At 44.3% G+C, this 24,239-nt stretch overlaps 1 protein-coding gene across 2 annotated transcripts in view; it reads right to left on the minus strand.

The window, feature by feature from the left end:
• TMEM260 (transmembrane protein 260) overlaps positions 1 to 24,239 on the minus strand; it is a 459,752-nt gene that overhangs the window by 183,412 nt on the left and 252,101 nt on the right. For both annotated transcript variants that reach the window (XM_085626148.1, XM_085626147.1), the window contains one exon: positions 15,190 to 15,369. In XM_085626148.1, the coding sequence (XP_085482274.1) occupies positions 15,190 to 15,369 (180 nt within the window). The remainder of the gene's footprint in view (positions 1 to 15,189; positions 15,370 to 24,239) is intronic.

Below are 24,239 nucleotides of genomic sequence, written 5' to 3' on the forward strand. Positions count from 1 at the left end.
AAGAGACAGGTTTTTAGCATTTTCCTAAAAGCAAGAAGCTCTGTGTAGATTTTAAGGAGAGAGGGAGACCATTCCATTTGGTGGCAGTGTTTCTGACAGCCCCTACCACTCCATGACTTCCGCTTATAGGGAGGAACTACCAAGTTTTAACATGAGCTAGATCATAGGGGGTCTATTTGGAACATACCAGGTCTGGTTTCTGTTTAGGTAGTCTAGCCCGGTTCCATATAGTGATTTGTACGCAAGACACAGTGCCTTAAACGTGATCCGTTTTTCTACAGGAAGCCAGTGCAAAAGTTTCAAAGCAACAGATGCGGATTCAGACCTCAGTATTTTAAAAAGCATTCTTGCTGCCATAGTCTGCACTGTTTGAAGTCTTTTGAGAACGCGTTTTTGAAGGCCTTGGCCGAGTCCATTGCAATACTCTAAGCGGGCCAGTACTAGAGCTGTGACAACTGTTTTTAGCAGGCTGAAGGAGAGTAGATGAGCGATCTTCTTGATCGTTTTTAAGATATAGAAGGAGGAAGAGACCAGGTGATTGATTTGATCTTTAAATAGAAGCCTGTCGTCAATCATTAGCCCTAGATTCTTCAGCTTGCTTTTCGGTTTAGGAAGGTCCCCCAGCTCTTGTGGCCACCAAGAAGGAGACTAAAATAATGTTTTTTTCCCCAAATGGCATGACCTCTGTTTTAGTGGAATTCAACTTGAGGCAATTCATGCTCATCCAATCGCTGACCTCCCTCATGAAGTTGTTAAATCTATCGGCTCTGGATTGGATGACATCAGCAACTGACACAATGATCTGGGTGTCATCCGTGTAGGTTACCAGCGAGAACCCAAATGATATTATTAGGTTAGCAAGGGGGGAAAGAAACAATGAACAGGGTCAGGCTCTGTGACGAGCCCGGAGGGACCCCGCATGGCAGCGTGAAAAGTAGAGATGTAAAACCTTTAAAATTGACCAATTGAGATCTGTCACTCAGGAAGAATTGAATGAGTGCAAAGGCCATGCCTCCTACCCTGGCAGCCTTCAACTGATCCATCAAACGACTGATTGACTGTGTTGAAGGCTGCCGACAGATCCAATAAGATCAAAGCTGCCCTGCCCCCTGCATCAAAGGATGATGTGATCTCTTCTGTAGCTACAATAAGTGCTGATTTGGTACTAAAACCGCTTCTAAAGCCGAACTGAGTTTTGTTGAGATGATGATTAGTCTCTATATAAGATATTGGACGATAATTTGAGGGGGCTTAGGATCCAGGTTCGCCTTTTTTAGAAGGGGAAGAATCATGGCCTTCTTCCACGGTGTTGAAAACACCCCTGAGGTAAACATGGCATTAATTACATTGGTCATAACCGTCGTAATTGGCTCTGGAGCCAAGTGCATTATGTGCAGTGGGCAGGGATCAGACGGGGAGCCAGATTTTGTGTTGGCAATCAGCTGAGAAACCCTGTCAATCAATAGATATTCAAAGCTGTTGAAGGATGACTTACTGTCTTCTGAAGGTGCTATTGAAATTTGGGCATTGGTATCACATTTGTCAAAGATGTCCCTGACTTTACTTTGGAAAAAGGAGGCCAAGAACTCAGAGTTCCTGGCTTCCCACCACGGTATCTGACACCGGAGAGGTAGTCAGTTTAGTTAACATCTGGAAGAGTTCCTTCATGGAGTTTGTTGCGGACTCAATTTGTTTTGTATAAAATTATGCTTTTTCTTTCTCTTTTAACTTTTTATAATCCTGGATGCACTTCCTATACTTGTTTTTTTCCCCTTCATTATAGTTCTTCCTCCAGATTTGTTCCTGTCTACGACAACTTTGTTTAGCGGCTCTCAGGTTATCATTAAACCAAGGTACAGAAAATGTGTCCTTTTTTGTTTTACTTTTATTTTTTGCTGGTGCTAAGGTCTCTACAGCGGACTGGATCCAGTTTTCATATGCCTCAGCTTGTTGTTCTGGGTCATTGGAATTTTCAGGCTTAGTTGTCTCTAAGGTGTCTTTTAGAGCTATGACATTAATTTTATGCCAGGGATGACTCCTCTGCAAGTTACCCCTGTGATTTGTAATGGAGGCGATTTCTTTGGGTCCTAACTCAAAATCTAAGGCTGTGTGGTCAGTCCAAATCATTTCTATAATCTCTATTTTAGCCAAATGGACATTGTTTATAAAAATGCTATATAGGGTGTGCCCTGCAATATGAGTGGGTCCTATTATTTTCTGAGTAAGGCCAAAACTGAAAATGTTTTCCAACAATACCTCGGTATCCCTGCCTAATTCATTTCCTAAGTAAAAATTAAATTCACTTAGAACGGTGAAATCTGATTTCAGGACGAATGTTTCCAGGAGAACACTCATCTCATTATTAAAATTTACTCTAAGTCCCGGGGGGCAGTACATTAAAAAACCATTAAAAGATCTCGTCTTGGTGAGTTGTATTCCCGAAAACCAGCACCTCACAAGCATTGCTAGCTAGGGGGAGAAGAAAACTGTGAAGGATGAGCAGTATATCACCGCCACGCCGCCTCCTTTTTTATGTTGCCTATCATGTTTAAAAATAGAGTACCCAGTCGGTGTAGCGGTGACCATGTCCGGACCTGATGTTTGGTCCGCCCATGTCTCTGTGATAAAAAGAAGGTGGAGCTGACGGATCTCAACAAAGTCGGCGACCTCAAAGGCATGTTTGACAAGTGACCTCGCACTGACTAGGGCACATCTAACATTCCCTCTTTACGGAACCTTACCTAAGGTTAACTTCCTTGCCTCCAAAAGTCTAGCTCGGACAGTGTACCCAATTCTATGGTTAAGGCATGTGAGTTTGCAGCCCTGGCAGGTATTAGGGTTTTCTTGATTACCGATTAAGTCCAGCAAAGCACAATTAGCATGCTCCCTGGGGTTCAAGAGTGTAGGATCTGTATGGACAGGTTTGGGTCATGAAACGGACAGGGGGACAGGCCCTCGGCACTGTCTGGGCGCGGATGGGCTTGCCTTTAGCGCGCCTGTTGCACGAACGTGCTGTAGAACTACCTAAGTAGCCAATCAGGACGGCTGGGCATGTCTCAATGGGCGTGACTTCATCGCCTCAGTGCAATCGAAGTAAAAAACAGGTGGTGCAAATCAAAGATTAACCAGGGTCCAGCAACCCCGCCCTCCAGCTGCAGGCTCCCCTGCGTTTGGAGGGTACTGGTAACGTAGGCAAACTAAATCAAATATGTAAAAGAACACAAACAGAGTAAAAATGGTCAGCCACACAACAGGAGCCAGGCACCTCCAAAGAAGCACCGTGGTGCGATATACTAGGAAATAAAAAGTAGGCGAAACCAACCTTAGTTCACAGGCTGCCCGCTTCTGAGTTTTAGCCTGCTCCATTTAGATGCAAAATCAAGCAACTCATGCAGCAGTTTTTCAACAGATGCTTCTGGATCAAATCTAGTTAGCATTCCACTTCGTCATTGAAGAGCATTTTGGGGAAAGTTATTGACTATGCCAAGTTTCTGGGGTCCAGGCATGCCAAATCTGCAAACAACTGACCATGAGTTAGGAATTGACTCTGCAGGCTGGTAATTACTTTGCCCACTGCTGCACTGTAAACTTCTATCCTGTATTTATCAGTAGTTGACCTGATGGGTTTTTCAGTTGCAGTTTCACAAGGCATCATCATCTTCCTGCATACTTGAAACTCTGAGAAGTCAACTTGAATCAGAATTTCGCTATCACACTGATCCAATTTTTCCTTTGTCCAATCGATGAATTTGTTTGTAGCATCCATTATGCAGTCGAAATCCCGACCCTGGTGCTGTAGGGAATCAATGGTTTTAGTTACCATTCAATATGCCTGCAGTACATCAATACCTTGTGTTTGTAAGTATAGAGATAAAGAAGTCGTATTTTGAAAAATAAACAGATACATCTGTGCAGTTAAAATGGTGTCAAATGTAACTACACTTTAAAAATGAAATGGCTTTGTATCTGATCTCATCACTGAAGTTATCTAATGTGGATATCTCTTCCATAGTTTGAAGAACCTCAATGTACACCGACTTGCTTGGGTCATTGTATAGACCAATATTTTTTTTGAGTGCTACATCTTTGGCCCACCATCTTGTTTCTCCAATTATAGAGTTGGACCGAAACTGTGCTTCAATACTTTTGTTTCATTCGAAGGTATGAACCCCTGAGAAATGCAGCACAAGAATTTAACAGCCCAAACAGTGATACTGCAGATACAGAGATTTTAGTGACATAAGCTATGACAAGGTTAATTACATGCGTGTAGCACCACACATGAACCTGATCAGGTGCTTTTTTACTCAGTCATGCTGTGAACCCATTATACTGTTGCCACATATTGGAGGCTCCATTTGTTTAGTTACCAACACAATTTACAATGTTAATGTTCATGGATTCAAGTGCAGTGAAAACTAGCACGCACAATGCCTTTCCAGTTGTCATTGTACAATTCACAACAGACACAAGATGTTCGTGGACAATATCTGTCACATATCTGATCATAATAGAGCACTGGTCTACAACATTTATGTCCTGTGTTGTATCCAGCTGTACTGAGAACATTTCAGTTTTCCAGATTTCTTCAGTGATACCCTCTTTTAGTAATGAGGGAATAATATCTAAGAGAGAGTTCACAGTAGTTTTGAAAATCAGGGTAGCCAAATTGCCACGCCCTTTACCACTCTTTGCAACCTCATGATGTTTTTTACTCTTTTTAATGACATCCTCAAGATGGCTTTTCAATAATGGATCAAGTTTTTTAAGATACTGAAGAAGTTCCCAAAAATGTCTATGATCCAATGTATCATCTTCTAATGTGTAGGTAGCTTCTGTAGTTGCTCGACAGCTCAGACCTCTTTTGCCAATCAGTTTTATAGTTTCCATTACTCTTTCTAGAATGCCACGTTTTGGCTCGAATTCCTCTTGTTTTGCAGTTGTGTGCTCTTTAAAAAGATAGCTACATATCTATGTTTCTTGATCGCATCATGAAGCATTCTGAAGTAGTGTGATGAATGATGCGGTCTTCGTGCTCATCGATTCTTTAAAACATATGCCTTTCATCAGAACAGCCATCAATGAAAGTACTTCTATCTGTCTGTTTGCTAAAACCTAGACTTCCCACACAGAAAAAGGTTTTGGCTTTGTGTGAATAAGTCAACCACTGCCTTGATTTCTCATTTGTTTGCTGATTTAATCTTTTAGCATGCCAAAGTAGACCATCTGGTTGACAGGAATAAAACTTTAAAAAGGCATTAAAATTCTCAGATGTTGGTCACAAAAACCATTGGTTCGCATCAACAAATTCAGCTGGATCAATCAAAGTCACACATCAGCACATGCTGATTTATCAACTACGGTGTCTTCTTGACACTTCTCTGTGGAATCTTCTTCACTTTCTATTTCAATGTTACCTTCTAAAGACTTGGGAGCTGCCTCCTTTACTTTACAATCGTTTCAGTTCTTTGGCCTTCAGCAGTTTGTTCAGCAGCTTTAGTTCTGAAGCTGGTAGATGTGATGTCACCTTCAAGACAAACCAAATCTTTTTTCAGCCAAAAAATATCAGTACATTTTTGGTAATGGCTTGCTTCTTTCGCTTGTATTTTTTTCTTCTTTTTGCAGTCTTTCTCAGCTCCTCCTTTCTTGTGCGATTTCCTCTTTCCAAAAGCTGCATAAGTCAAAGTCACATCACCACCTGCTGATTTCTCAACTACAGGGTATTCTTGACACTCCACTTTGGAATCTACATCACTTTCTAATTCAGTGTACCCTTCTATACACTTGGGAGCTTCCTCAGTTACAGTAGCTTCACTGCCTATTTCAGTTCTTTGGCCTTCAGCAGTTTGTTTAGGCCCTTCAGTATTGAAGCTGGTGATTGTGCTTCTGCCTTGGAAAGAAACCAAATCTTTTTTGGGACTAAAAATATCAGTCACTTTTTGGTAGTGGCTTACTTCATTCTCTTGCATTATTTTTACGTTCTTTCTAAGCTCCTCCTTTCTTGTGCGATTTTCTCTTCCCAGCCCCTTTCATACCCATAGTGAAAATCTAAAATGATAGACGAGAGGATTTTCAAAGCGGACGCAAACCGATAACAAATTTGAAACAAGATATCCCTTAGTACACGTCAGCACACATCAAAACTATTGATACCTGAATTAAAAGAAACAACCAGATTTGATATCAATCTGACAAGTTTTCTGTGTTTCTATTCTTGTGACAAGATGTCATGGAAGCCACCAGATGCACATGAAATACATAAGGATACTACAATCAAAGATATGGCATGCTTTGTCTGGGAGAAAAACCATAGTTCCTCATGCATGGGGCTTGGTTATATGGTATACAGAAACTGTTGCGTCAAGCATGCTTTGCACAATTTCATTTCCCAAACAGGAAATAACAAAGATTCAGGCAGCTACATTACGAATTTCAAACCTGTAAATAATTCCAACTCAAGAATTCTCAATAATTGGCTCCTTTTCAGTAATGCAAGTTTTCATTGGGAATTATTATCATTAATAGAATTACTTTTTTTTGTTTCATCATTAATAATGATGTCAGTGCCTTCTGTTTGCTTCTTTCTATCAGTCTTTCTGCACAGGCCTGGGGTTCACAAAAGTATCGACATAGCCTGAAATAATTTTTCCGAGTGCTTCCCCAGAATTTGTTGAGAGACTGCACATGCTCGAGTGAGATCACATGGGAGTGGTGGTGTCCAAGAAAGAGTAAGAGGCTTTTCTGCAGTGCAGTTTAAGAAATAGCATACAATAGTGTGGGATCATGTTTCACAAACACACTGCACAATGTTGAGTGATATCATAACTCTTCAAGACAATGTTTCCCAGGATAGGCTCAGAGACACTCTATACAAACTAAAATTGCAACAGAAGGAGAGACTGCTTCATTCAATCAAGAGTTTATGAAGTGCAGCTACTCACCCGAAAGGGTCTCAAGACGTTGGGGGGGGAGGGGCAAAGGGGGCGCGCAGCTCCCGGATGTTCACGGTGCTCCGTTGAAGACCCAGGTCTTAAGGTCCTTCAAGAACTTGGGAGTGACGGCGTCTAAGGTGGAGAGGGAGGGAGTTCCATGCCTTGGCAGCGAGGAGGGAGAAGGAGCGTCCTCCTGCTCTGGTCTTCTTGATGCGAGGTTCAGTCGCAAGGAAGAGCTGGACCGAGTGGAGGGATCGTTGGGGTGTATGGAACGTGAGGCGGTGGTTCATGTAGGCAGGTCCGGTGTTGTGAAGTGTCTTGTAAGCGTGGGTGAGAAGCTTGAAGGTGATTCTCTTCTCGACGGGGAGCCAGTGTAGTGTCCGTAGGTGTTGGCTGATGTGGCAGTGGTGCGGTAGATTGAGGTCTAGTTTGGTGGCGGCGTTTTGCGGGTGAGGTGCTTTTTGATCCTTAAGTAGAGTGCGTTGCCGTAATCCATTCTGCTGCTGATGAGAGCGTGAATTACGGTTTTCCTGTGTTCGGGGGAATCCAGTTGAAGGTCTTTCGATGTAGACGGAGGGTGTTGTAGCAGGAAGCGGTGAATGCATTGATCTGGTTGGCCATTTTGAATTCGGAGTCCAGGTTGAGGTCGAGGTTGCGTGCGTGGTCCATGGGGATCCCGAGGGCAGGAGGCCACCAGGTGTCGTTCCAGGCATCAGGGTGTAGGCCCATGATGATCACCTCGGTTTTGTCCGTGTTGGGTTGCAGGCAGCTGTTCTTCATCCACCTGGTGACTGCTTCCATTCCGTCTTGAAAGTTGTGTTTGGTGATGTTGGGTTCATTGGATAGGGAGAGGATGAGTTGGGTGTCGTCTGCGTACGATACAATGTTGAGTCTGTGTGATCTGACGATGGATGCGAGCGGGGCCATGTAGATGTTGAACAGGGTCAGGCTGATGGAGGATCCTTGTGGGACTCCGCAGGTGGTTGGGATGGGGTCCGAGAGGAAAGGAGGGAGTCTGACCCGTTGCCTTCTGCTGGAGAGAAAAGAGTGGATCCAGTCGAGGCCCTTTTTCCGGATGCCCGCGTCGTGGAGTCTACAGGCTAGGGTGCGATGGGAGACTGTGTTGAAGGCTGCGGAGAGGTCCAAGAGGAGGAGGGCCACAGTCTCTCCTCTGTCGAGGAGGGAGCAGATGTCGTCTGCCACCGCGAGAAAGGCGGTTTTGGTGCTATGGTTCTTTCTGAAGCCTGATTGGGAGGAGTCGAGGATGTTGTTTTCTTCTATGAAGGCGGCGAGTTGACTGTTGATGGCTTTCACCATGACTTTGGCCGGTAAACAAGACATTTTCTCTATGTTTTATTAGTAACTGCATTAAGTGCAGGTTTCACTGATTGAGAGTGTTATTCTCACCCACTAAATGATGCCCACTGCATATTGCACACATATATAGTACTTACCTCTTGGGCATTTACGATGGTTCTTGTTCGGATTTACACACTTTCTAAAAGTGGCATTTCTAAAATAGTAACATTAAATCTGAATTTACCAGTAAAGAAGATTTATCATTACCATTCCAAGCATATGAAACATTATACAGCTACTTCTTTCTAATCAGGAATTACAGCTTTAAAGAATTTTAAGAAATTCCCAATGTTAGCCTATGAGAGGAGTAGGTCTCACAGCAGTGAAAAACATTCAGCTCTTTGTCACTACCAGGACATGCAAAACATAAAAGTACATGTCCTACCTTTAAGTTAGCAAAACCGGATACAAGCATTCTGAGACCGGTTTCTGGCTAATCAGCCGTCATCAGCCAGGCTATCTTGTATCCAGTCCCAGAATGCTTGATTTCGGTCCAGGGAAGACATGGCTTGGCAGTTCGGACTGGACTGTTCCCAGGAGGCACAGGGTCAGACTGATTTGCATATGGCCATGTCTGAAATGGGGTGGCGGAGTGAGCTAAAGAATGATGATGGATTAAACCCAGATCAGTAGAGTGGAGGTGAGTGCTTGCAATGGTCAACACTCCGTCCATCATCCCCTTTGGTTTTGCTTTGTTCGCCTTAAGTTGGCAGGGTATGCCCAGACGTGGGTCCCTTGCTCACTTTGCCACTGGATTCAAGCTAGGCTGATCACGGCTGATTAGCCAGAAACCGGTCCCAGGATGCTTGTTTCGGGTCCATGGAAGACATGGCTTGGCAGTTTGGGCTGGACTGTTCCCATGAGGCACAGGGTCAGACTGATTTGCATATGGCCATGTCTGAACTGGGGTGGCGGAGTGAGCTAAAGAATGATGATGGATTAAACCCAGATCAGTTGACTGGGGGGGAGTGCTTGCAATGTTCAACACTGTCCATCATCCCCTTTGGTTTTGCTTTGTTCGCCCTAAGTTGGCAGGGTATGCCCAGACGTGGGTCCCTTGCTCACTTTGCCACTGGATTCAAGCTATGCTGATGACGGCATATTAGCCAGAAACTGGTCCCAGGATGCTTGTTTTCGGTCCAGGGAAGACATGGCTTGGCAGTTTGGGTTGGACTGTTCCCATGAGGCACAGGGTCAGACTGATTTGCATATGGCCATGTCTGAACTGGGGTGGCGGAGTGAGCTAAAGAATGATGATGGATTAAACCCAGATCAGTTGACATGGGGTGAGTGCTTGCAATGTTCAACACTCAGTCCATCATCCTCTTTGGTTTTGCTACCTTTTAGTTACACAACACCCTGCTCTGGTGGGCTTCCTAGGGTCTACTTTATGGGTGACATATGTGAAATAAAAGGGGAGTTTAAGGCTTGGAAAAGGGATTTTAAATGCCAAGTCAAAGCGGCAGTGAACTACACACACAAACCCTGCAGTAACAGACCTGAAACATGGTTAGAGGGCTACTTAAGTAGGTGGCACAAGCAGTGCTGCAGGCCCACTCGTAGCATTTAATTTAAAGGCCCTGGACACATGAAGTGCACTTTACTAGGGACTTATAAGTGAATTAAATATGCCAATTGGGTATGAACCAAAGTTACCATGTTTTAGGGCGAGAGCACATGCACTTTAGCACTGGTTAGCAGTGGTAAAGAGTGCAGAATCGTAAAGCCAGCAAAAAAAAAGAACAGAAAAATGGGAGGAGGAAGGCAAAACATTTGGGGGTGATCCTGCAGAAAGGGTCAGGTCCAACAAGGTTCACAGATGGTTTGCCTACTGCAGACCTGCCAACTCACACAATTTCACACAATATTGGTTCTCCTCACGCGTTCACACTGTGAGGAGCCGATATCACACGGTGGCAGAGAAACAGATGGTAACTACCGCACCATGGTGTTTTTTTGGCTGTTTTAAGAGGCTCTGAGTAGCCAATATCAATTAAGGAGTGTGAAAACACCGCAGAACATTAGCAGCAGCAGCCTCTGCAAGCTTTGGCTCTTTATTTTCTGTTTGTTTTTAGGAGTAGGGGCAATCGCAGGAGGAGACAGAAGGGCCATACCCCATTGTCACACAGTAAAATGTTTTATTAAGTTGGCAGGTCTGCTACTCTTTTGCCAACATCATCTTTTAAAGACATCCATTCTGGTCTTATTGCCATTGTTGACATTTACCTATAACATTGGTGTTTGGTACTGCTATGATTTGTCCCATCATTAATTTTGGAGTCAGCATGCTGCTATTTTTCCCTAGTGTCCTTCAATTAGGTTTCTACATATTAATATAATGTTCCTGTTCAACGTTGGTTTCTTAGAGAGCCTCAACTTATTTTCAACATTCCATATGTTCTACACACATTATCCTCAGGGGGTATGCATGTATTTGCGATCTACCTATGGTTTTCAGGTTTGCCTGCACATCTCTCTAACCATTATGAGTGGTATGCCAGGCACTGCCAGCTAGGCCTGCGATGTCTGACCATGTACCCGATAAGGTGTGGCCTTTCTTACATAATACAAAAATGTATAATTTGTTCTTTTAAGTTACAACACTTTTCTTACTGATGATGTTTGGTACATGTTTAACGCAGAAGCATTTTTCTGCTAATCCTTTAGTAAACAGCCTAATTGTATATAAAATGTATGACAGACAGGATCACCTTGCTGTTATTCTGCGTTAGAAGTGTACTATTCTTACCACATTTTCGGATTCATGCACACTCACACACGCATATCAGGGGAACACAGGACTTTCTTTTCATACGTTTTCTACCTTGTGAGAGACACTATAATTACTGTGTTTTACAGCTAACGAGCAGAAAGGAACATCTTCATCCAGAGAGCCATTCAGAAAGACATTTGCTGGGTAACAGTGGGTACTCCATGGGCATGACTGGGCTGCTGAGTCAAGGGCTTCATTCAGCCTAATATAGTTGTGTGAGATTGGTGTTGCATTTCTCTTTTAGGCAGACCATAAGCAATTCTGTGTGAGACAGTGTATGGGATTTTTGCATTTTTCACTTTTCTAACTTTTGCCTGAGCTAATGCCATGATAATTCTTGCAATAAATTTCTATGTTTGTTCTGCATTAGGGTAGTCACTATTAATGATCTTGAGAAAGTGAGGTGAGTTTGTGTGAATGAACACAAAGTCACAGGGGCTGACGAGGGGAGCCCATCAAAAAGCACCCCACTGCGTTTCTGGCACATCAGGCTGTATGTCTCCTCAATCCCTCGTTTCTTTTCTCGGTTCCTCAAGGTTCTTGCACTATAGCCAAGAGTACAGAGTGTAACCAACATCTTGGCACAGATCAGGAAAAGCAGACTATTTCCTGGACCAGGTCCATTTAGTTAAGAAGACCTACAGAATTTAGATTGCTGGGTGGCTTTAGCACCATTACTAAAATGGGAGAGATACAGAAGGTGGTGCCAGAAATTGGGTCTCTTTCAAGACAAGTCACAAGATACCACTGTCATCAGATACTTTACACACCTGCTAGACAACAACCTAACCTACGTGTCACTAAAGTACATCTGGCAGTGATAGTGGCCTATACAAGCAGACGCATTGTGAGAAGTTTTGTCACTACGCCAGTTATCAAGCGGTTCCTACAAGGGGCCAAGAGGATCGCTCCACCAAGAAGCACACCAACACCCATGTGAAACCTAAACGTGGTGCTTACAGAACTGTAGTCATGAGGACCAACCCACGTTTCCTGTCGAAAGTCATATCTCACTTCTATATAAGCTAGACAATCCAGATACCTATTTGTTTTTAAAACCCCAGTATGAAACAGCTTACAGACACTGCATGAGTGCAGGGCAATATTGTACTACCTGGAGAGAACAAAACTAATCAGGAGGCAGAAACTGTTGTTTGTATCGTTTGCAAACAATAACAGAGGAATGCCAGTTACCAACAACACCATCGCAAGCTGGATACCTCTGATAATCCAAATGTATCACAAAAAAGGCTGGAATACAACTGGAAACGAAGTCAAGAGCACACTCGACATGAAAGAAGGGAGCCACTTTAGCTTTCCTGGCAAACATCTTGAGAGTGACAAATATATGGAAGCCACATTGTGGTCAGTACACATGTTCACAAAACACTTCGGCATAAACATCCAGTTGAACAGTGAGGCACAGGTGGGACAGAGATTACTGGACCATTTATATGCAAGCTCAGCCTCATTTTAAACCCAACCACCACAGTTCAGAAACCGCTATGAAATCTATGCACAGCATATGAATCCAGAAAAGATTAATGTTGTAAAACAAAATGGCTACTTACTGGTATGAATGGTTTAGCAGCTTGATGAATTTTCTGGATTCACATGTGAGCCACTCATAACACGCAAAGCTTTCTGGAGCAATGAAGTTACTTAAATTACAAATATGCAAGTTTGCGGTGTTCTTAGTCAGCATTTACAATTTAGACCACAACCCTGAGGTCAAATGGGAGGTTTGCTTCTCTTTTCAGGCATCAACATTCTGGAAATCATTTTTGATTTTTAGCTAACTTCTTTTATTTGACCGTCCATCTCTGAAATATCCAGAGTTTTTTTTTTTTCATTTAGACTGCACCAATTACATCACTGTTGCTCACATTTTCTTTAGTGCTTTCCACTCGCTTCTCTGCCCACAAAAGGTAAGGCTAAATTAAATTTGTTGCTGAAAGAAACTGGGAGCAAGTCAGTGACAATGTGTATGGGATGTATTTTTCACTATTGATATGACCTCAGTTCTAGATTTCTTCTATTGCAAAGCCCATACTAACTCCCACATGAAGGATGCAGTTTTGACCAGGACTGAAGGGATATAGCATTCTGTTAAATTCCTGGTCAGTTATAAAAAAATGCTGAATAGCAGAAGTAGCATAGTAGTAGCTGCCAAAGCTAAAAGTGATATAACAGTCATTATTACTAAGCTGTTCAAAAGCCTTTACTTTGTTAATGGAATATTACATTGGGACGGAGCTCTCCATAAGCTAGCAGGCCTCCTAGTGGAATGACTCAAAGGTCAATCTCATTTGGTCTTCTAGCCCGCGTAAGCGCTGCATAGAGTGATGACAATGGAGAAACTGCAGCCCTCATCCTCCTGGACCTGTCATCTGCCTTCGACACGGTCTGCCACCGCAAACTACGAACACGCCTCCATGACGCCGGGATCCAAGAGAAGGCCCTGGACTGGACCACCTCCTTCCTCTCCGGCAGAACACAGAGCACCCGCCTACCCCCCTTCCACTACGAAGCCGCTGAGATCATCTGCGGCGTACCCCAGGGCTCAACCCTCAGCTCAACGCTGTTCAACATCTACATGACACCGCTCGCCCACGTCGCACGACTGCACAACCTCAACATCATCTCCTACGCCGATGACACCCAGCTGATCCTCTCCCTCACCAAGGACCCCCACATCGCCAAAACCAACCTCCACGAAGGAATGAAGGCCGTCGCCGACTGGATGAGGAACAGCCGACTGAAGCTGAACTCGGACAAGACGGAGGTCCTCATCCTCGGATCCACCCCCTCAGCCTGGGACGACTCCTGGTGGCCGACTGCACTAGGAACAGCCCCAACACCCACCGACCACGCAAGCAACCTAGGGGTCATCCTCGACTCCACCCTCTCCATGACGAAGCAGGTCAACGCCAACTCTTCCTCCTGCTTCAACATCCTCCGCATGCTCTGCAGGATCTACAAGTGGATCCCCACCGAAACAAGAAGGACAGTCACCCAGGCCCTCGTCAGCAGCAGACTGGACTACGGAAACACCCTCTACGCAGGAGCCTCAGCCAAACTCCTGAAACGTCTCCAACGCATCCAGAACGCCTCCGCACCCCTGATCCTCGACATCCCTCGCCGCAGCCACATCACCCCACCTGAGAAACCTGCACTGGCTCCCCGTCAACCAGAGGATAACCTTCAAGCTCCTCACCCACGCACACAAGGCACTCCACAAGACCGGACCAGCATACCTCAACAGCCGACTCAGCTTCTACACCCCCACCCGCCAGCTCTGCAGACCGCGCCCTCGCCACTGTCCCCCGCATCCGAAAAGTGACCGCCAGCGGCAGATCATTCTCCCACCTCGCCGCCAAGACATGGAACACCCTCCCCATCCGCCTACGGCAGACCCAAGACCTTCTGACCTTCAGAAGACTTCTCAAGACCTGGCTCTTCGAACAGTAGCAGCATTCCCCCCCCCTCCTCTTAGCGCCTTTAGACCCTCACGGGTATGTAGTGCGCTTTACAAATGCTATGATTGATTGATTGTTTTCCAGGGTCACAATATAGTAATATCTAGTGCCTCCTCTTCATCTATGTCACTGGCTAAAATAAATAAAACTATTCAATTTCCAGTAATGCAAAAATAGCCCAACTCCAGACACAGGGCCGGTTTCGTCATCAAGGAAGGTGGTGTGAAACAAGCTGAGCTACCAATCACAACCTTAGAAAAATAAAAGAAAGCGATAAATAGAGAAAAATATGGTACTGCAGTTGCGTGTATTTAAAAGTAGTATCCAATCAAGTACAAAAAGCCGAAAATACTATGCCTTTATCACCCCCTCTTCAACTATGTGAGCCTATAAGCAGCGGCATAAGCCTGCAATATGTTGTTTTAGGAAGCACCAACATAAAGATTCTAAATTGTGAAATATTTGAATAAATTCAGAATTGTTAAACTGTAATATAAGTGTCATTGAGATCAAGTACATCTGAGATGACACACTAGTTTTGAGAGGTTTAACTTCTCAATGCATCACATCTCTAGCAGCTGGACAAGCACAGTACGCATAGCAATGTTTGAAGACAAAAACACTTTCTAAAAAAAAATTGACTTACCAGATTAAATGTGCCATACTCCGAGCGTAGTAAATGTGTGAGGAATCCCTGAATTGTTGTCTGATCTCCCCATGTCCATCGTGCTTGGTTGACATAAGAGGAAATAGGCAGATAGATGTAGGGCAAAAATCCACCAGAAAAGCATAGAGTCAACATCAGAAAGTTCCCTAAGGTTAGTTCCTGCATAAAATATTAGAGAGTCATAGAACAATGATTAATGTAGAGAAAAAAACAAATAAGAGAACAAGAACAGAAAGAGGTAAACATAGTTACAGGATTGACACTTAAATAGTAGTTATTAAGAAACAGTACAATTCAGCTTATGTTTGAAGACCATCAAGTCTGTCTACTTGGCCGGCAAGGAGATATATTAAAAAACAGAAAATGCCACTGCACAAGACCCCTCCACCATATTACGGGCTACATTTTTTAAATTCAAATCACTTCATGAGATTGATGCGTGGCTTCAAGTGCTGCAAGGCTGAGATAACCAGTTGTGCCTTGATTAAGAATTGGCTGCTGTTGCACTTGGCAAAAAAGTGCCACTCTGGTATATCTTTCGGAAGTAAACATCAGGTCTGGAAAAAATGATTGAACGTCTGGCTTCTTAAAATGATCATACTGGATAGTTGCGGAAAAACTGCTGCCTAAAATGTTACTGTCTTTGACAACTTATGAGACTAAAAATTACATAAACAGATCTTCAGCTCTATTTGAGCAGTAACTTCAAACGATGATGTTGCAACAATCTCGAAACGGATGCTCGCCAGGTCGGGAAAAAGAGTGCATTTCACCCGAGTGAATATTTTCCCAAAAGAATGAATGCATGAGTAAATTGCAAGCTGTGAGTACAAATTGACCTACACCCACTCATTAAACCCAGCAGGAGGGCGTGTCAGATGTTGCAGCCAGAGATTCCAACACATCCCTCAGTCATAGAGAAATTAGTGTAACCCGCACTTTATGCCCTTGTAGTACCACTAGGATAATCCTTAAATAGTGCAGGGTTACTCGTACAGGCAGGCGTAATGTAGGCGTGGGACACAAATGTCTTCTGCCTGCAGTGCAGATGTTGTACCTCGGCACTCATGAACAGTGGAGTAACATAGGCCTCTGCAGGCCGCGGTGGGAGCAAGCTCTAAGGGGGGCCCCTCAGCACAGTACAGTACCCTTGCCTGAGAGCTCCTGAGTGAATCCGGAAATGACATTTATAGGCCCTTGAAGGAGGTATATGTAAATAGTGCTTCCAGTGGTAAATTTAGTATGGGAGCTAGGCCTACGAGGACCAAGCTGAGAATGCAAGTACAGCACTTACACTCGCTGTCCCCCCCCACCACACTTTCCGCAGGTTTTGAAACTCAGGGCCTTTAGACGAATAAACGATAGTTGCGGATCTATGAGGGACAGTTCAAATGTGCAGGGCTAATTTTGGGAGTGAAAAATTCAGTTTCAGTGCGCTCAACCTTTCTTACAATTAATTCCTACCACAACTCCTCTTTTATATTCACAAATGAGTCACATTAAACTAAAAACCGAGTCGGCAGTTATAACAATGGGATTCCTTGCAGCTTAGCCATATCCATTTTGTCAAAGTACAAGATTTCGATAGGAAAAGGCGGATTTCTGGAAAAATCAGTGAAAATAATATTTGAAGTGGACATTAACACCAGTAAGACGTATTGAAGTAACCTAGTAGGCTCATCATAAGCCTGATATAACTCACTGAAAAAGGCAAATGCATGTTGTGTGGAATAGGAAAGTGGTCATAGCATGTAGCGCAAAATAAGAAATATTTTTCATCTATGCCAATGAAGTACTGTGGTCCAAGCTTTTCTAATTCTATCCCTGATAAATGTCCCTCCTGCAGTTTAGTAACAAAGGGAATAACTTTTAAAAAGTAACTCCAGTCTGTGTTTTTTGTTTCTTTATGTTTTTTAAAGGGAATTGTCTCCTTCTGAGGCATCCAGTCTAGGTCCAGGAGGGCCTCTTTCATGGCAGATTTTCAAGATAGCCACATAAAATATCTTTACATGTAACTAACCTACACCTTACCAGTTTAAATTGTCAGTAGTCAGCTTGAAATTGTGGCATGGATCCAGCATTTCTGGAGCTATAATGAGGAACAACGAAGATTTTGCACCTTAGTGCTGCCTTTTTCCCATATATGTTCTGAGTTTTTTTTCTGGATGGTCGTGCCAGGTGTAGAATTTCACAATTAGTTTTTGATTTGTCAGATTCCTCTGACAACACAGGATCACTGACTGACAAAGTGGAATATTATTTACAGCTAGAATGAAGCAACAGCTCATCTTTTCAAAACCACAAAAATCAGAGTCCACAAACAACGTCATGGTAGATCACGTCTAAAACATGTAAACAATTTAGTCAGATCAGTGGAATCTTGAAAGCAAAATGCATATATGGTTTAGTTCTGAAACCTTCACACCTTAACTTACTAAGTGCAGCTGAAGAAATGTTTGCTTTTACCAAACGGATTGCTGACCAAAGGTTTAAAAATCAACCTAGCTTATACATCAACTGTGGAAAGGGGCTGTAATGTGCTAAAAGGGATATGCCATCAAACAACCAACACTCCAAGAGGTTGGGGGTAGTGGAATTTCCGTCTTTCAGTGTTACGGAGCATGCTTTTATTTATTGAGCAGTTTAATATAGTAAATCTACACCTCCGAGGTAGTAGACCACTTTAAAAGGAGCCAATGAGTGAAATATAAAATGTACAGTATGGGTGAGATACAGAAATGCAAGCTATTGTGGGTGGAATTCCTACCACAAAAAAATGCCTTTCATATTTCGAGATTCTCACACATTCATCTCTGCCAAAAAACTGTGACTTTCCATAGAGGATAATAAGGCACAATTAGTAGATAAATAAATTGGTTGAAAAATTGACTTTTAAGAACCTTCTTAACCAAATGATCAAGTGCAGAAAATGAGCACATTTCGTAAGGTACAAGCACTTTGTGGGAGGGAAAGAGGTGGATGTGATGGAAATCTGATACACGTTTGTGAAAATGTTGATCAGCAGTGCATTGTGATTCAAAATTCATAAAGATATGGACGCACAGTGTCACATCTTAGTCAAAAAGGAGATATTTACAAGAGCCCGGTAGTAAATTAGAGCAGTTTTAAACATACATGCACAGAAGGGTAAAATAACTGAATTCTGGTTTATTGTCTCAAACTACTTCGAAAATTGCCACATTCCTCAATTAAAAGATGAAAGGCTACATGCACAATTTTTTTTTAGTGGTCGCATACGGAGAATTGGGCCATTTGCAACCGCTAAAAAGGGTTGTAGAAAGTATCAAGCCAATTTTGTGAGTCAGTAACCTGTTACCGACTCGCAAAATAGGGTTTGCAAGTTGCTATTTGGAAGGGGCGTGCCACTTGTGTGGGCAGGACCAGTGCCCGCGACAGGAAATGGCCAAAAACATACTGTAGAGACTTCAAAATTATCAATCACAAAATTAGCTGGTTTTGCGAGGAAGTCACCTGCGTTTTTTGTCCCTGGCTCGGCGGCCATCCAGGGAAACCTACGAAACCCAGACAGTTCTGAAAACTAGACACCCGGGAAAGTCTAGGGCGGTGTGGCTTGCGTGGATGCCCCAAAGTATTCTTACCCAGAATCCCCTGCAAACCTCAAATTAATCTAAAAACATATTCACATTTTTCTCATATGTCTGTGTGGGGTTACTGCATTGGCCCGACTTTCCTACCATCCAGCATTTTCCTCGGTCTCCCGAGTAAAATGATACCTCACTTGTGCACATATACTTTACAAATATTAACGATGAGGCTCATTTGGGGCCATGTACGAGCATTTCCTATGAATTTTAGTGACTTGCAATCAATGAGTTGCAAAAAGAAATGTACCAATGTGTCTAAGACACATTTTGTGATTCCCAAAGGGGTCGAAAATGACTTGCCTCATCAATATTATTTATGAGTCAGGTTGTAATTTGTGACCCATTGCGAATGGGCAATAATACAGAGATGGTGGCTCATGTGCCACATTCTTTCATTCCCTATATGATCCAATCACAAGAGTAACAAATGTTTGTTACTGAATGCCATTTCTTGGGGGTCACATCAACTGAGCTTAGATATACATGACGACCAAACATAGTTAAAAAAGGTTTGTGGGCTCTTTTTAACTAATATTCACCATTCAAATTTGCTGCAGTTTCAGGGGTGATAAGAAGAATCTCAGCATTTTGCAGGTCAATCATCTGAAAGTTTGCAGAGACCCAGAACTGTATCTTGTGGAACCTGGAATGAAGCTGGAATGAGGTTTGAATGGCGAGCGAGGATATCTTCGAGGGTTGAGGAATTTGGGTACGTTTGGCCAGCATCGATGCACTGATAACTCCTGTCCCCTAATTCATTACACTGCTGAATTCCACGTACAAGCTGAACAATGTGGGGCTAGAATAAAAACATTAGGGACCCAGCATATCGTGGCAGCTTCTTATGAGATTTGCTTCCTAATCTTAACCATTTTATGTTGGTTGATGGGAAAGAAGAACCAGTTAAGAACGGACTCATGAAATCCCAGTGTTCCAACATCCGGATTAGCCTTCCATGGTCAATGCACTAAAAGCAGCAGAGAGATCAAGGAGTATGAGGAATCTCGTCAATTTAACGATAACAAAAAAGAAGGTGTGCCCGATGTACAGCACACGGCACGTTTTCAAGAAGGCCACCTGATGTGAGGCTCTTCGCCGGGTCGGAGATGCCGCTTCGTTTTCCGGCGTTTTTCTCCCAATTTTCTCGGTGAAAACGGGATGCCAGATAAGGGAAACATCTCGTGACTCACAGGATGCTACTGAATTTCATGTAATGGGCTGCAGCTTCATGTGACGTCGCACTTTTTCAGATACCTTCCTCCGGCCGCCATTTTGGATTCTCCTGACAGGAACTTTCTGCATTTCTTTCTGGATATTTCTTCAGGTATTCACTTATATGGTCTTCCAGAAGGCACTGAGGGAGGAGACCCAGTGTCGTCCTTCTCTTTTCTCCCGAAACTTCTTGACTTACCAACATCAACAGTTCTGAATATTCAAAGAGCACATAGATTAGACCCTCGCTTATCTTATTCTTCAGTACCCTCGAAACCTTGAGGGGTGATACTCTTATTTTTGCAGTTCACTGACTTCCTCCAAGTTTTGAATGCTGCAAAGGTTAAGAAACAGTTATCCTGGTCAGGAGCCAAATTGTTTTTATCCCAGGATGTGTCTACAGTGACTGCCAAGAGACGGAAAGAATTCCTTGAACTTCGACCAGCCTTACGCTCTTTGGGTGATTGTTATGGTTTGTTCCATCCGGTTTGTTCAAGGTGACTTTTCAAACTCACACACCCACTTTTGAAGAACCTGCGGACCGTCGCAAATTCATAAGCTCTCACTCTGCGGCTTCCGTGGCAATTGCTGGCCCTTCCTCGAATACTTGACTATTTCTTGTGGTCACGGTTATCTTATTCTTAACCATTAACCTTTATACTTCCTTTACAGGTTGTTATTCATTAATATTTTCCTATTAAGTCACGTATTTTTCTCTATTGTTATTACAGTTTATTGGATATATTCCATTCTCTCGTTTTCTGTTTGTCTGGTTTCCCGATGCGGTGCATTTCCCTCCACTGGTAGTGCTGTCTTTAGTGTCTGTCGCCAGTCCTTTTCTCCATTTTGTGCTCCCCGAAAGGTATGTATTGCAGTCGTCAATTTGTTTTGATAGGTACTGTCCTCTGTCTTCTCTGTCTTTGTCTCCCTCTCCCTTTCTCTTGCTTTCCATTTCTTTTCTGTTTCTTATGGTTTCTATCGCCTTTCTTTCCTTAATTCTTGTTTTGTCTACTACTTCTCCTATACTCCTTCACTATTGTAAGCTCTATTGTTCCATACTTACTGTTCCCTACTCCCATTCAGAGTTGTTTCATGGAATATAAAAGGTTTTATTAGTCCTATAAAGAGGCAGAGAATCATCTCACATTTAGCCTCCTATAATCCAGATTTAGTTTTATTACAAGAAACTCATTTGTCAGACAGCGAGGCTCTTAAACTCAAACACAATTGGGGTGGTGCTGTTCTTGTGTCTCCTACAACTACAAAGAAAAATGGTGTTATTATCCAATGCCATAAAAAGTTGAAATGCTCTGTTACCTCGCAAGAAATGGACACGGATGGTAGATGGATTTTGGTCATGTTACTTATTAACAATAACATTTCTTTAACTTTCTTCAATATATATGGTCCAACCCAACCAGATTATAATTTCTGGCCTACTATTACAAATAAATTTATCCAACATAAAGTTGATTTTTTTTATCCTTGGAGGCGACTAAGACCAGCTAACCACCACCCTCGCCCGGAGCCCACCCCATCACCGCAACCTCAGACAGTGGATCGAGGACTGCGCCAACACCCTCGCCCCGATCAAGAAACGCTCCAACAGTCACACAAGCAAGAAAGCCAGGTGGTTCACTGAAGACCTCCAGGCCTCCAAGCAAACCTGCCGAAAGCTTGAGAAGAAATGGCACCGTGAACTCTCCAACCCCAGCTCCAACACCAACGACATCTCAACCTCGCAAGACCTGTGCGACTCCCCTGCCACCTTCTTCCATCGCAAGTTCGCAGACATCCACAACAGCTTCAACGCCACGACCACCCCAACAGCCACTGAGACCTCCGCCCCCACCCGCAATTACCCCCCCCTGCTCTCCTGGACCAACATAAACGATGACGACACCGTCAAACTCATGAACACCATCCACTCCGGATCTCCGTCAGACCCTTACCCACACCTCATCTTCAACAAAGTCAGTACCACCATCGCTTTCCATCTCCGGAAAGCCATCAACATCTCCTTCGAGACAGCGACCTTCCCGGAAAGCTGGAAGCACGCCGAGATCAACGCCCTACTCAAAAAACCCAAGGCTGACCCCAAGGACCTCAAGAAGTTCCGGCCCATCTCCCTGCTCCCGTTCCCGGTGAAGGTCATCGTGAAGACCGCCAACCGACAACTGACCCGCTACCTTGAGCAAAACAGCATCCTGGACCTGTCCCAGTCCGGGTTCCGCAGCAACCACAGCACCAAAAGTGCCTTCATTGCTGCCACCGATGACATCAGAGCCCTGTTAGACAACAGAGAAACCGCGGCCCTCATCCTCCTGAACCTGTCAGCCGCCTTCGACGCGGTCTGCCACCGCACCCTACGCACACACCTCACGACGCTGGGATACAAGAGAAGGCCCTGGACAGGACCACCTCCTTCCTCTCCGGCAGAACCCAGAGCGTCCGCCGCCCCCCTTTCCGCTCCGAAGCCACCAAGATCATCTGCGGCGTACCCCAGGGCTCGTCCCTCAGCCCAACACTGTTCAACATCTACATGGCACCGCTCGCCCACGTCGCCCGACTGCATGACCTCAACATCATCTCCTAAGCCGACTATACCCAGCTGATCATCTCCCTCACCAAGGACCCCCACACCGCCAAAACCAACCTCCACGAAGGAATGAAAGCCGTCGCCGAGTGGATGAAGACCAGCCGACTGAAGCTAAATTCGGACAAGACGGAAGTCCTCATCCTCGGATCCACCCCCTCGGCCTGGGACGACTCCCGGTGGCCGACCGCACTGGGAACAGCTCCAACACTCACCGACCACGCACGCAACCTAGGGTTCATCCTCGCCTCTACCCTCTCCATGACAAAGCAGGTCAACGCCGTCTTGTCCTCCTGCTTCAACACCCTCCGCATGCTCAGCAAGATCTACAGGTGGATCCCCACCGAAACAAGAAGAACAGTCACCCAGGCCCTCGTCAGCAGCAGGTTGGCCTACGGAAACGCCCTCTACGCAGGAGCCTCGGCCAATCTCCTGAAACGACTTCAACGCATTCAGAACGCCATTGCACGCCTGATCCTCGACATCCCTTGCCGCAGCCAAATCTGCACTGGCTCCCCGTCAACAAGAGGATCACCTTCAAGCTCCTCACCCACGCACACAAGCCACTCCACAATACCGGACCAGCATACCTTAACAGACGACTCAGCTTCTACACCTTCAATCGCCAGCTCCGCTCCACCGACCTTGCCCTCGCCACAGTACCCTGCATCCGGAGAGCGACCCCTGGCAGAAGATCGTTCTCCCAACTCTCCGCCAAGACCTGGAACACCCTTCCCCATCCCCCTTCGGCAGACCCAGAACCTGCTAACCTTCAGAAGACTCCTTAAGACCTGGCTATTCGAGCAGTAGCAGCACCCCAACCCCCCCCCCCCCCCAGCGCCTTGAGACCCTCACGGGTAAGTAGTGCGCTTTACAAATGTTCTGATTGATTGATTGATTGATAACCAGGTCATGGACCCTTTATTTCATAGTACAATTACGCAACACACCTCGTTGATGCTTGGAGACCATGCAACCCAGATCAAACAGAATTTTCCTTTTTCTCTCCTCCTCGTGGTTCCCTAACTCGTTTAGATTACATCTTCATATAAAAACCACTAAAATCACCATAAGGGTTGTCTGGATTGGTGCAGGGTGACCACTTACATAAATGTACACCATATACCAAGCCAGCTTTCCACAACCTGTAATCGGTAACCAATATAGAATAGACAACAGCGGAGATGCATGTGGTAATCTCGAAAGGCCAACAATGAACTAAGCTGCACCATTATGCATCTGTTGCGGTCTGACCACTGAGTATGCAGATAGCCCTGGGTAAAGTGAAATGCGGTAATCTAGGTGAGATGAGGTAGTAGCCTGCACAACTGCTTATCAAACTGTAGGAAAAAGAAAAGGAGATATTTCATGCAACATTGTGCAGTAAAAAAGAAACAATGCAGATACTTTGTTGATAGGAACCGTAACAGAAAAACAAGCATTGGCACAGCCAATAGGTCTCGCCTTTGGGACCTAATAAGTTGATGTTGTTGCACCAAGGATATTGTGCTGCATAACTAAATACTTATAAGGTCCCAAAAGCGAGACCTATTGGCTATGCCAATGCTTGTCTCCCTTGGTTGGTAGTATATCAC

This window comes from Triturus cristatus, chromosome 9 (assembly GCF_964204655.1).
Source record: "Triturus cristatus chromosome 9, aTriCri1.1, whole genome shotgun sequence".
In the NCBI taxonomy this organism is placed as follows: domain Eukaryota; kingdom Metazoa; phylum Chordata; class Amphibia; order Caudata; family Salamandridae; genus Triturus; species Triturus cristatus.